This window comes from Sander vitreus, chromosome 12, assembly GCF_031162955.1.
Source record: "Sander vitreus isolate 19-12246 chromosome 12, sanVit1, whole genome shotgun sequence".
Taxonomy (NCBI): Eukaryota; Metazoa; Chordata; class Actinopteri; order Perciformes; family Percidae; genus Sander; species Sander vitreus.
In genome coordinates, this window is record NC_135866.1 from 4,747,631 (window position 1) to 4,762,797 (window position 15,167).

Here is a 15,167-nt window from a genome sequence, read left to right on the forward strand (position 1 = left end):
CTGAACAGATTTAGTCTCTCTGACTTCTAAAGGTAACTATCAGCCACACAACATGTGGTTTGTACATAATATGCCTTTAAATCAGACAAATAGCAGTAAAAGCAGCATGCATTGGTCGCCTGTGATCGATTCTGCGCAGACCTGGCTCGAATGAGCCTACTGACATGAGGTCTCCAGGCTGCAGCCATACACTCTTGCGGACTCGTGCAAAGGCCCAGCCCACACGAGTACCACAAAACTTGTGTGGGCGATTAAAAGCCTGGCGTCTAAGCGACAAAACATGCATTCCTCTGGGATCTTTGTATGCATTGCCAACCCGACTGCCCTAAATTCGCTGGCAACCTTTCGCAACTGTTTCTCCAGCAGTTACAACAGTAACTCTGGGCGGTGTTACCGTCTAACTTAGAGAAAACACCTGGACGAAAATGTGTCACCACACCGCTCTCCACCAGCTTATGACTATGAATATAATGCTACTCCATAACTAACACCACTACTGCTTGTTCATACGGTAGAGCGTAGACCAAATTAGCATGACCCACCACATCTCCCACAGTTAGGGACACCACCTCCATTAGCACACCGGGGCAGGTATGAGCCGCACCCCGTGTTGGGGGGACAGAGACGGCGTTTCAGCGGACGCCACCTTGCCCACCTCGACGCCGCTTAGCAGCTCTGTTTGTAAGTACAACAACCATGAAAAAAAAAAAGAAACTCTTACCTAGCCATATAGAAACAACAGAGCAAGAAAAACGTTTAGAAATATCCACCAGAATGAACAAAGAAACGCGCTATAGCTCCACGCTTCACTCACTCCGCCTTTCACTCAGACTCCCAGCATGCACAAAGAGAGTGAAAAGGTAAGAGTGGTATGACAAGAACTGTCACTGCAAAGAAAAATGAAGACAGTAGTCCAACCTAAAACACAGACCTGAGACAAAATAATGTTGAAATACTGAACTAATACAAACAGATAGGCCTTATAAAACATAAGAAACTTGATTAAAACTAATTTCTAACATACATTGAGAAGTCAAAATCAGTTCTGAGTAAATCATGTCCTGAGTAAAGGGCACATTGTTTTTTTAACTAAATCGCTGCACTACTGACCATGTTTACACTGTAGCCTAGACAATAATTAATCATTGCACACCAAAAAAACCCAGAGTAAACATTGCATGTTTTATTGATTTCAAAAAGTTTCAAAAAAGTTTTTGATTCTATTTGGCAGTGAATACACGAGAAAAAAATCATGAAGAGCATTTTATGCAATTAGACATACCAATTTGAATTTTGACTATTTTTTATTACTTAATTATACTAGTTGACAGCGTAATCTAACACTTTATGGTTGAGACGTTTGGGGTCCACTCAGTTATCGGGACTATAGTAGATGGGACAAGCATCCCATTGAGGCCCTGCATGCAGAATTCTGTCCATATTAAAAATCAAAGGAAAACACCAACCAATCAATGCAGAGCAGAATAAAGCTACTACCCACTGATTATTATTGTAAAAAAAACCTACATGTTGGTTGATTACATCTCAAATTGAGCCTCCAGGACACACTGAGATTTCAGTCACTCCAAACCCAAGAACTGAACCAGAGAGAGAGAGAGAGAGAGAGAGAGAGAGAGAGAGAGAGAGAGAGAGAGAGAGAGAGAGAGAGAGAGAGAGAGAGAGAGAGAGAGAGAGAGAGAGAGAGAGAGAGAGAGAGAGAGAGAGAGAGAGAGAGAGGTGTGTCGGTGAGTGGAGCAGATGAGTAAACCTGCGGTCCATGGTGCCCGGCCTTACCCAGACTTGTGTGCTCTCATTGAAAGTGCCTAAACAAAACTAAATATATATATATCGCTTTGTGCAGCGTTGTCCAATCCAGAAAGAGCGCTGATGTGTAGTTATTTAGAAACCAAATGAAAATGTCTTAATTATTCTATGATGCTCAACCTCAACAAAATATGTAATAAAGGTCTAGTTTTAGTTTTAGACATTCTAACGTGGAAAAGTTACATACTCACCTTGAAATAACTTTTTTATAATGTTTTCATGCACATGTTTTTGTACATTGTAACAGAGCACCTCAGAAAGAGATGAATAAATAACATTGAAATCCACATACCAAAACTAACAGTTATAATGAACTAGTGATGAGTGTGTAGATTTGATAATGACCATCAATCAACCACAAACACAGCTATTACAGATAATGAATAACGGCGCAAGACTTGAGTTCTGAACACTTAGACTGCCAGGCTCTGTGTATGTGTGTGTGTGTGTGTGTGTGTGTGTGTATGTGGTGACTGAGAGTGGGCGGTTTCTGCGGCAACAGCTCACCACTGTGAATGCGCAGGTGCTCCTTCAGGTGGTGCTTGTATTTGAAGGCCTTGGAACATTCGGTACACATGAACTTGCGGGTTCCACCTTTTCCTTCTGATCCACCTGTCGGCCGGTGGGTAACGTGGCGCTGAGACAGACACAAGAAATAGAAATAGACTATGAAATAGAAATAAGTAAGACATCTTTATTTTTCTATTGTATGAGCTGTTTAGTATTCATAAAGGAGAATTATCAAATTTAACAGAGTAAAAGCTTTGGCCTTTTTTTAAAAAAAAAAAAATTTCCTTTTTTTCAGTTTTACTAAAGATCAAAGTTCAAGAGGAACATTGATTATCTATGCAGACTTTTTAGTTTATGACTGGATTTGCAGATTACAAAGTTGCATGTTGATTTTGAATGAATAATGAATCACAGTGCATGAAAGCAGACCCAAAAGTTCATTCATTTGTCAGGTGACCAGCACTTACAACACCAGAATACAATTAAAGAGAAAGCCAAGATATGTTGCTGACAAATATGTGGTCTGTATGTCTAGTAAAGCTGATACAAGTTGTACAAACTAGTTTGTAGTAATCTGAATTAAAATCCAAAACAAAGAAACAAGCCTTAATATAAGACTTCCAAAGACAAATAAACCCAGCACTCAAACCAGATAATATATATATATATATATATATATATATATATATATATATATATATATATATATATATATATATATATATATATATATATATAATATTTGAGACTCTTTCCAGGACCCACAGGTTTTGTAAAACGGGTGACTGATTACCAGGAATGATATGATATGATCCTGTGGTAGACACATGCTACAGCAGCCCGCAATTTAAAACCTGGGACAGAGTGGATGCCTCTGGTGTTACCTGCTCCCTGGTGCCCCTGTGGTGACTCATGTGCCTCTCCAGCTGTGAGCGGTACGTGAATGTGTAGCTGCAGTGCGAGCAGCTGTAGTTGTCCTCGCTGGTCTCGTGGCGATACTTGATGTGCTCCTTCAGCGAGGCGTTGCGCTTGTAGCCCCGCGAGCAGTACGGGCAGGTGTGCAACTGGGAGAAGGAATCTGGTGTGCCTGGGACAGAGACAGCAGGGAGAGGAACATGGAAGGTGATGCTTTCATTTGCCACTGTGCTTCATCAGAAGTGCTCATCAGATGGTCGACCAGCTTCTGAACCCCCCCCGCCCCTCCACTGTCCTCCCTCTCCAGTCCAACATCTGATTAGGTGGGGCTGTGTCCCGCCATTTCTGTAACTTTGTGAAACCGACGATACGACAGTCACGCTCACTTCCCGCTGTGATTGGCCAGCTGTGTATCCTCATGTTAGTCCTTAAAGTCCTTCATTTTCTTTGACCTGGGTCGCCTCGACCTAAGCCTTGGCTTTAATAGCTGCTAGCAGAGCACTTGATACTAAAGTGGAGTGTCTGGACTTTGCTATATGAAGCTGAACGTTTAGCTTTTTTTTATGATCACTTTTCCTTTTCTCTCTTTCTTCACTGTTTATTTTCTCTCTTCATTTAATTGCTCCTTTCTTTTGTCCCTTTTCTATAGACTGCATGCTTTTTTAAATTCTTTTATTTACTGTATGCTACATATTGTTGAATTATTCTAGGGAACCCAACATGCCAAGCCCCTTGAGGGTTTTCTGGCTTTCCTTTGCATGTCCTTTTTACTTAATGTCTCTTAAATGTATCATTGTTTTTTTTAAGTTTTTTTTTTTACAAGTGCTAAATAAATCAAATCAAAACCCTCACAGCAAAATCAATCTAATCAAAAGTCTCTGTGTTCTCTGGTTGCAGTGCCAGACTTTCCCATATAATGATATAAAATATTGATAGTGGTTAAATGGGTGTTTTTGTGTTGTTGCTCCCATTCAAGCCTGGAATCCCTAGTTTTATTACAGGTTCATATCCCTCACAGCATTGCCCAGCACTTCTCCATCTTTGTCCACACAGTCAAAGTTAATGTCGTAATAGTAATCGTTAAGTTTAACAGGAGGAAGTTGACATTTTGTATTATTTAACATAAATTGTGAAATTATAATGCAATTTGAGGGATAAAAAAACATAGTCAAACATATTATTATTCACTAGTTATTTAAATTAGGGCTGCACAATTAATCGCAATTTTTTTGAAAATACAAAATGGACTAGTGCTAGGGGAGCTCCGGCCTACAAATCCTATCCTACAGACTAAAGAAAAAGTCTTTGTTTGGTACAGATCCTCGCAACAATTACACTATAATGATTTTTATTTCATTTTATTTATATATTTTTCAATGAAAATTAAAATAATGATACAAGAACGATCATTCCCTCCAATATCGTGAATCATATCGCAATATCAGTCAAAATAATCACAATTAGATATTTTCCTCATATCTCGCAGCCCTAATTTAAATGTGACGCTTTGCTTAATTGTAAAGTGGACCTGAATTAGTATAAAATATTTTTTTTGAGTTCCAGTTATGTGACCGTTGTTTAATCAAGTTGAAGTATTGCTTAGTGCGGCTTTAACTAGAAATAATGGCTTGTGAGCATCAAACGTTTTTGATTCCAGCATTATGAAGTACAGGATACAAAAATGATCACTGACAGCACAGACACTGAAATGAGTAAGCAGTGGTATATGTCATTGTGTGAATGTTACCGTTTTCATCAGCGCCTCCTGTCTCTGCTGGACTCTGCTCATCCTCAGGGGCTTCAGGATAGATGACGGCTGTGTCTCCCTGCTGGAGGATCTCCTCCACTAGAGGTTCCTTGTCAGCCTCCTCTTCCTCTTCTGACACATACTCCTCCTTCACTGAAAACACACACACACACACACACACACACACACACACACACACACACACACAAGGTTTTAAATCTGAGTAGTGGATTCGTACAGGAGAGCAAGGTGACAGACTTATTGACCAGTGACAAAAAGTCTCCATCCAACTATAGATACTATAAATATTTACAAAACTCTCTCTGCTGCGATCACTGACTCAGCAGCTGAATGTGATGTTGTTTTGCAGCACCACCACTAGAGAGTGCCACAAGGCCTTTAAATAATTCCCTGTGATGAGCATGTTCCTCTCTTGTTATATTTGTAAAATCAATGCCTATAGAGTACAATCTTCCAAAATAGTTAAGAATTTTTTTTGGCCTTTGGTCAATAAACCAAATGGCTTTGAAAACCCTTCTTAAAGGTACATGTCCTGATTTTGTTAATAATCCTGGTGGCTGCCCATTATCTGAATAATCCCACCTATCCCACTGTTGATGTTTTGAAGGTACAAAGCTCAATTTAATATCATCAACAGTGAGAAAATACTGATGAAGTCAACAGGATGGAGTCAAAAGAGGAAAATCAAATCAAGTTTTTGGCAGCTAGACATTGGCCAAACATTTGAAACTCTTCACACCTACAAGAGAGGCTGAAGCCTGTCTAAAGGACGAGATGAGAACGGTGAAAGGAACATCAACTAACACTATGACAAAAAATTACTTAAAATGACACTTCTAAATTTCTGTATAAAACCAAAGTCTAACATTTTCAAAACCACACAAGAAAATATCCCACAGCTTGTGCCACTGACCTTTTTTCAAGTTTAAAATTACTAAATTGGCTAAGGTTAAAAGAAAATAACAAAGCTGCCGTTGTCGATGTTAATAGCTGTACTGTGTAGAAAGCCATGACCTGTGGCACGATATTTGCTAAAAAAAACCTTACTTTCTGCTGATATTGTAATGTTTTCTTTCCAAATAGCATTTCAGGAATGAAACCATCTTTAATGGATTACTTGTATCCAGCTACATCCAGCTTATCTGATCAGCTGAACTGTCCTGATGAAGTGTGTTGATGATGTTTGAGTTAAAGTGGAACAGTTGGTTTGCTGAAAAAGAGACAGAGTGTGTTACCCTGATACTAAAATGAGCCTTACAAGGAATACTTAGACGGCTGGACTTGATGCTATGTGGCACTTTAGAGGAAAGTGACCCTGGGATGTAACAGTGGTATGACACTGTCAGTCTGCTCTTCATCCTGCCTCTCATTAAACACAACACTCAAAATAACCTCAAGTGGGAGACATATCGACATACACTGACATGAATGCATATGCTCACAAACAAACTCATATAAAAAAGTTATTAAAGTGCTTATTATCGTCCACCACAAGCTGAATGTCTGAGCTCTGACACAGTGTGCAATAAGATGTAAACAAGTCTGACATAAAGGCTGGAATTTGCTGTTATAACTTGTCATGACATTACGATAAGATACAACTTTATTGTCAGTTTACACCGAAATTAATTTTGCATTGCCAAGAAGCTCTCCTCAAAAGAAGAAATAAAAAGAACAAGCAGCGTTGGACAGGCCCTCGCACCTCCTTGCACGTCGGGGTTACTGGCGGACGCCGCTCCTTGCGGCCGTGCATTTACACGGCACTCAGACACTGCAAATCGTCACCAATGAAAAGGGAACTGCCTGCTGAGTTCAATGATACCTCACACAAGGGTCTACCTTAAACGGTTCAAATGTTATGAAAGGGGGCGTGGCCTGAATAAGTGGCCGTGGTTAAAGTATAGGGGCGGCTCAGTATCACATGTAGACCACACATTATAAGTTTCATGTAAATCGGATGATGTTTGTCATATAAGGCTTATTTCCTGTTGCCAGCGGGGGGCGCTATGACCAAAAGTCAATTTTGGCTTATATATGTCCTCAGGCCTGGACCCTTGTCAAATGTGAGAAATTTCGGCCAAATTGGACAACGTACGCTCAAGTTACAACAACTTCTTTGTTCATCGATAAATGCTCAAAATGTCCCCCACGCCACGCCCACACAGTTGGACGAAAAGTTTTGCTTTTAATAACTTCTTATCATTAAGGTCTTTAGATGACACAGACTGAATGTTGAAGTTTGTTAAAGTATAGCACCTTGACTTTTAGGCGTACTTCCTGTTGCCACTAGGGGGCGCTATAACTTTGAGTCAAAATCGGCCTTTAGATGTCCTCAGGGTTGGACTCTTAGAATCCTGAAAAGTTTCGAGCCAATTGGACAATGTACACTCAAGTTACACCCACTTCCTGTTTCGATGGCGAAACGCACAAAACGGCCATGCCCTATGACGAAAAGTTTGTCTTTTAATAACTTTTCATCTTTAAAGTCTTAAGATGGCACAGACCAAATTTGAAGTCGATCGGATGAAATCTCTAGGAGGTGTTCGTTAAAGTACGATATGTGAAAATGGCCAAAATCACACTAATTTCGAACTTTCAATTGAAAATGGCGGAATTCCTGTTGCGTTAAGGGTATGGCTCCAATGAGATTTTTTGTACGTCTTGACATGCTAATATGTGTACCACGTTTCATTAGTCTACGTTAAACGTACTGCAGGGGCTCAATTCTTTTAATTTTGTAGGGGGCGCTAGCGAGCCATTTTTGTGCGCCTATTCCCGAAACCATTAAAATACGTAAATTTTGACCATGCCTGATTGGTGACTTTTTGAGTATGTTAAAGCCCCTCAAAAAGGCAATTAATTTGCCGGACGAAGGAAAAAGAATTCCTTCAGTTTCAATAGGGCCTGTCGGCGCTTGGGCCCTAAATAATTCCTTCAGTTTCAATAGGGCCTTCGCCGCTGTCGGTGCTTGCGCCCTAAAAAGTACTCCCCTCCCTAAATTTGGGGTACTCACAGGAGACAGATAAAAAAGGGCTTAATCAAAGCAGCAGAGACTGAGCTATCTTGACTTTTTGTCTGTTATGGACAAAGCTCCAAAAACATGTGATCCTACATTTCCCATAATGCACCTGGATAGCATTTTTTTATTAGATGCCCCACCTCTCAGGGTGCCTCAAGTCAGGCAAAAGCCAAGGCAACATCATTTCATTTATATCGTTAGTTAAATTGTTTGTTTTTTCTTATTTTGTACTTTAGTACCCAGACTTTCTAGTTTGCTGTCTTTACTCTTCTTTCAGACTCAACATGTTTTACTCCTGCTTGGCCTATGTAAAACACCTTATTTTGAAAGGTCCTGTATAAGTAATGGGCATCTGTTACTCATTGGTTAGAACAGTATTTCATCACATATAGTGGATGGTGTCTGCTGCCCTGCTTTGTACTAGTATCTGGGGCAGAGACGTTACCTCACTTTCGGTGTGTAAAAACATTGATAAGAAACAAGCAGTGAGGTGAAACTGCGACCACTGTTGCCATAGAGATCAAGCCTTTTAAATGCAGGCAGGACCGCTGCCAAAGGCCACGCCTCTTCCTGCTGAGACTCATCAGGGATAGGTGCAGTGTGTGTGTGTGTGTTCATAAAGGGGGGCGGGACCAGGCCGAGCAACGTTAAGCCTCATTTTAAGCACACAGATCTGCTTACCATGATCTCATCCACAAGCTTTTCAAGTCTCTCTTTCCCCCTCAGAGACCCACTCATCTAACGTTCATCATGCTCCTTTCTCTCTTTACTCATCCCTCTTTCTCTTACTAACTTTCTTTCTCCCCCTCACCTTACTTATCTATCACTTCCTTTCTCTACTTATCCTCCTCTTGTCCTCCACCTTCCTGCTAACTTCACTTTCCTTCATCACTCTTTCACCCTTTTTGTGACCCACCCTGTATTTCCCTCCATGACTCCCAACCCCACCCCCTCCTCTCGATACACCTCTCTGCATATTTTCCCACCGCACTCTACAATTACACTTAATGCCTCACAAAATGCCACTCAGTAATGACGAACAGGATCCTGCAACACACATGTGGGATATCAGAATGGAATGAAAACAGGAAATCATGTGACACACACACACACTGAATGGGACACATTTGCACAAACAAGCTCACACACTCAGTGTTATTCACAAGCACATTGAAGACACACACATGCACAGAGCACTGCACTGGTGTACCTTGCCAGAACCTGTCACTGTGAGTCCGTGGTGAATTTATAAGGCAGGATGGATTGGAACTGCAGTGCGGGCCAAACTGCAGGGGGAGTAGCAGACACTAATATCTCACCAGAGGACCATTTCAACACCAACTTCTCTCCCTGCTTTCTCCTCTCAGACGGGGAGGAAAGAAAGGGGCGAAAGTCAGACAATCCAAAAATATTATGCAAAGCCTTTGAAGGGTTTCAATGTGGCTCAGCAGCGCTGCAACATTTCATGACTTTTCCATGACTTCCCTCCAACACCGTCACACACACTAAAGACATTACTCCTTCCTGGTTTGTTAATGTTTTTCTAAAAGAGCGAGCAGGCTGGTTTCTACTGCAGGTGCAGCTGTAAAACAACAGGTAATTCCAAGAATGCATGACTCAAGTCAGATACATTATCGTACACTCTTGTACCGATGCTCAATTACTTTAAGGTATACTAAGCAGCATTTTCCTAACAAACTATTTATAGACTCATACAAAAGTAATCCCTCTCAATTATCACTTATGACCCAACAGAAGTGTGTGGTGCTGTCTGTATCTGCAAAGACCCTGCCCTCTGCTGTATTTTCTTATTTCGCTGTTTGGGATGTTTCTGGGTGTCAACCATAGTCTTTGGGCCATACGTGGGTGTGTAACCCCCAGCCAATAACAGCTCACAGGGTTTGTGCTGCTGTGTGCTGTCACACACACACACGCAGCGACAGGATGAAGCTCGACATTCAAAACACAAAATCTGGCAAAGCGGCATCTTCCCACAGGGTTGTGCAGAGGTGTGGATGTGTTTATTTCTGCTTTAGAATGTAACCACCATGAAACAATCAGAAAATAAAGTTGTATTCCTCTGTTTCTCGGCTTTGTTCGGCTGTTTTTCCAAAGGGATAGCTTTGGTGGCCACAATTTTAGATCAAATTGTGGCCACCACTACGTATTTTCTTGTCTTTGTTTTTGGTAGTTGTTGTGTTTGGTGTAGTTTCATTGTCCATACGACTCTGTGATTTACTTTTGTCGGGTCCGCTTCGTGGAACGGATGATTAAGTTAGACTCAATGTTTTCTTTTGAGATGCTGAAGCATTGACGTCGTGCTATTAATGTGGTAAGCTAGTTCGATTTTGCAGTAGACACACTGTACAGAGTTTTCGTTTTAATTACATTTGAACTGATTCCAAACTTTGGACACTTTCTGTTGTTTTCTCCAGCCTGTCTCTTCTCTTAGTCCCTCACTATTTATGCTCTTTCTTCATTTTGTAATCTCCACCGTCAGTCTTCATGGCATGTTTCAACAGCAGCGTCAGACCGGTGTGCGGCAGTAATAATCATCCGTGCGGAAACACTGTGAGTGATACAACGTTGGTAACATTGATTAAACAAAGCTTTAAGTCAAGTAATTTTGCTCAAGGATTTTTAGTAATTATTCGAGTTACTCGCCCAGGGCCCCCGTCTGGAGCCAGGCCCAGATGGAGGGCTCGTCAGCGAGCGTCTGGTGGCCGGGTTTGCCACGGAGCCCGGCCGGGCACAGCCCGTTTGGCTTTGTTATCAATGCCGTTAGCATCGTGGCTAACACTATTGTTATTTAGTTTATGAGAAATTGTTTATGCTGTGCTTTCTAACATCATGTCATTGTGCTAACCTAGCAACATTAGCCTTTACAACAGAGCCACTTCAATGTGTATTGAAGTGGCTCTGTTGTAAAGGCTGTTATATAATGTTATATAATGTTTCATTACAGAGTTCTATGCTGATTTATTTGTCGCTGTTTGCGGTGTGCCAGAAATGCAATGCGCCATGACGTAGATTCCCTTCAAGGCCAGGCTGATGTTGGTAGTCCCTCTAGTGGACAGAACGTGTAACAAAAACCACATGCTTATAGTGGCATTGACAATGCATAAGCCTGAGTAGTGTAGTACATATTTATAACGGGCTGCATTTGAGCATTTAATATTTGAATATTATTCAAATATAAAAAAAAATAACAAATGAAATTCTAATGGTATAATAGAGGAAGACTGACAGCTTTAGTTTACAATATATCAGCCAATATTAATGTTGTTAAGAGGTAAGGTTCCCTTAAATTTGATTTCTATGAATTGTGACTATGATAAGTTCTGAGCGGGACATTTCACAGCTGGAAAAATAAATATATTAGGGAAACTGTTTCTCATGTTACTTCAAACAAATGCATTTCTGTACTATCATTTATAGTTATTATCAACTATAGTCTGCCAGTAATATAGGTCATGCTGATGTCAGGCTCTGATATTCACGGCTGTATGCACTGTCCTACCTGCTCGAGCAAAGAGAGGATGAGGCCTAAAGTTAGTTCGTCCAAAAAAAAGTGATGCTGATGTCGAAGTTTACTGAACAACAATACGCTCAGCATACCCTCTGTGGGACTTAAACAGCGACTTAACGGCTAATAATATCCAAAGTCGGAGTGTCACCGATCACTTCAAACAGTGAGGAGAGGCTTTCATACAATATCTGTAGCTGGATTCGGAGGGGAAGAAGAAAACGAGCAGAAGAGGAGAGGAAAACAGGGGAAACAAAGGCAAAGAAGGCAAGCTGGAAGAACACAAAAAGATGAAAAGAGACCAGGGACTGCAGAAAAATAGCAAGTACACAGAGGAGAAAAGAGAGAGCTGAGGGAGGGAGAGACACAAAGTGAAAGAGAGAGCGAGTAGCACTCATGAACACTGCTCACACCATGTAAGGCTTTATTCAGAAACAATGAAACAAGCCTTGAGAGCAATATCTCTCGGTGTCACATTCTCGCCGTCTCCATGGTTTTAGTATTTCCTGCTTGGCTGACTGAAGGCAGATGCTTGCATAGGGCTGAGCTGTTTTCAGGGAATCAAGGATTAATAGGGCATTGAGAGGCGGCGTTAACACAAGCCAATCAGCCTCTGCTATTGAATGCAAACTTGGTTCTGCCTCTGCTTATTCAATCTTGCGGTAGTTTTGTTGTTTGGTTCGTGTTGTGTGTGTTTGAGATTGTTGCTGAATGATCCTCTCTATAGGTTATCTGGAGGTTTAAATGCAAATGTAAGAGTTTTAAAGAGCCTTCTCAAGCTGTCTGGAAGTGACACAAGATCCAAAAGAGTCTTTCTGTCTGCACTTCCTGCAGCTGGTGAAACTTCTGAAACTATAAATGGGCAGAATAAGAGGAAGGACAGCAGGAAATTGATTGATGAGTTTAAAAGAAGCAGCCGTGTTGCATCCTGCATGAATAAACCTGTACTGTGTTCATCTACAAGTTGACATGCAGTGGAAATAAAACCTGTCTGCACAGACAAACGAGAAGCACTTTAGCTGACTCAACTCCCCACAGTCAAACACAGTCCCAGCAGTGCTAATGAGGAAACCCATTAAAATGTTATTTCACTAGTATATCTCACTTAACATTCCTGTCTTGGAGTAATCATACGAACTCAAAAGTAGAACTGAAATTATGAGTTGTTGTAAACGTTAATCGATTATCTCTCAAAGTAATTTTTCAAGCAACATATGCCAAATATCCTTTTCTTAAAGTTTTGCTGCTTTCCTTTGTGATAGTAAACTGAATATTTGTGGGTTTTAGACAAAACAAGACATCTGAACCCATCACATTGGGCTTAGGAAATTGTGATGGGCATTTTACACATATATACTGAATAATTGATCAATTAATTGAGAAAATAATTAGCAGATTAATCAATCCTTCAAATAATTGTTAGCCGCACTCAAAAGTTGTTGCAATAGATATAAAATTGATTAAAAAGGTATTAGTAGGTATTTCTTTTCCCTCATTAATATGTTAATTTAAGCAGCCAATACATTCTAATAAATATAAGGGGGATATGTGAAGACAACATTACTGAATATGTGGCAAGACATAAACACTATGTTCTCTGCTTTTTTATTATATATTTGTAATACCTTACATTTGGGTGATATGTATGTAATATATCTTCATAGTTAGGCAGGCACTAATTTGGGGAAAACTGAGTCATTCATTTTGAACAGAGACACCAGTCTGAGGACAGAGATGACAAGAAGTGATGATGAAGCTCTTTTTTTTATCAGAGATGGATGGACAGGGGGGTATTCAATTCAGAAGAGTAAGGATGCGTGTGTGTGTGTGTGTGTGTGTGTGTGTGTGTGTGTGTGAGAGTGAGTGAGTGAGTGAGAGAGAGAGAGAGAGAGAGAGAGAGAGAGAGAGTGTGTGTGTGTTGTAGGCCAATTAGCCTTTAGGATGTAGTGTTGTACAGAAAGACAGAGAAGAGATGAGAGCAGAACATCTGGCTGTGCGACAGGCGGAGAGGAGGATTGAAATAATCTGATCAAAGAGGGAGCAGGTCCATGTACACAGACAAATCAATCAGCAACGGCAAAGAATACACCCCTATACGCTGTGTGAAAACAGTGATACTGCAGGTTCACACTGCGAGATGCGTCTAATCAAATCTTGGTTGCAATCTGTGTCAGACTGTGCAATCTCCATTTTTAGGCATTTCAGATTTAGAGATGAATACCTGGTGAATCCTACAGCGATGAATACCTGGTGAATCCTCCAGCAGCCCTAACATGTAAATACTGAACAGGATTAAAAAAAATATACTAGCACTGCTGCATTCAGACCGTGCATTCTGCATCATTTCATGCTGCATTCTGATTGGTTGGTTACTAAACGTTGTGAATTTTGTCTTCAATGTCTGTGATTGTCTGAAATTTGATGCAGGCTTATTTTAAGTAGGGGTGGGAATCACCAGAGTTCCCACGATACGATATCATCACGATACTTATCTCGCGGTACAATATTATTGCGATTTTGAACAGCAATTTATTACCTTTATTCGACTTTCAACAAATGATGTACCCAAAGGAAAACTTTATCAACATCTGTTGAAAAAACTCAATTGCACCATCTAGTGGACTGAAAAATACTGTATACATTTTTTTCCCCACCCCTAATCTTTAGTCACATAAACTCTGAATTGGCAGCTTGGTGGACTCACAGTGCAATCATTGACCGCTGCTTTAGAAAAAAAGTTACCTACAAAGGCTAAAATAATAATAAAAATGATAGAAACATCTTGCAGGTTGCACAATACAAAGTCTGTCCACCATAACAGAAACATCAATACTAATGTACTAAAAATAACTAGTATTCTACATGCTTCACTTCTCTGCTTAAAAGCTCTGACTGGATTACACTTTCATTCTGATTTTCATCACTTTTCATCTGTGGCTCAGTAATCTCATCCAAGCATCTCTTGTATTTGCATTGTGCTGCATGCTGTGTGTAGCAGAGCAGGAACTGGTTGCCTCTTATACCACTGTCATACCAAACAATAAAAACTGGGGAAAAAAAGCAGTTGAGTCTTTCACACAGACAGCTGACTCAGATAACTACTACTACCTCTGCTCGGTTTTTAAACCTGTTGGGTTCATTATTTTCTGTCATGGGTGTAAAAGGTATAACAAAGGGTGTGTTTACAGAGCTTAGACATTGCAGCAGCAGCAAAGAAGTTAAATCAATCTTGATAACAGTTTAAAATCAAAGATTTAAGTCAAACAGTAAAAAGCCTGACCCTTTGCCAGAGCCTTTGGAACAGACAGCAAGAAAAAGATTTTGGTCTCAGGATCTTTTCTTCCAAAGGTCAGAACTGAACTGGGAAAAAAAGGTGTTTAAAGGAGAACTCCGGGCAATTTTTACGTTAATCTTGATTGCTATAAATTTATGAGTACTAGGGCTGCACGATATTCTGTTTCATCGTCTACATTGCGATGTGCGCATGTGCGATAGTCGCATCGCAGGACGTTGCGATGTTGACACTACAACTTCTTTGGTGCTTGATAAAAAAGTAAACTTTCACCGTTCTCCTTTTCCATGATTGTTACCGGCCGACCCTTCCC

At 40.5% G+C, this 15,167-nt stretch overlaps 1 protein-coding gene across 3 annotated transcripts in view; it reads right to left on the minus strand.

The window, feature by feature from the left end:
• zeb1a (zinc finger E-box binding homeobox 1a) overlaps window positions 1–15,167 on the minus strand; it is a 91,030-nt gene that overhangs the window by 14,165 nt on the left and 61,698 nt on the right. For all 3 annotated transcript variants that reach the window (XM_078263510.1, XM_078263513.1, XM_078263512.1), the window contains 3 exons: window positions 4,997–5,149; window positions 3,219–3,421; window positions 2,332–2,461 (listed from right to left, as the gene is read on the minus strand). In XM_078263510.1, the coding sequence (XP_078119636.1) occupies window positions 2,332–2,461; window positions 3,219–3,421; window positions 4,997–5,149 (486 nt within the window). The remainder of the gene's footprint in view (window positions 1–2,331; window positions 2,462–3,218; window positions 3,422–4,996; window positions 5,150–15,167) is intronic.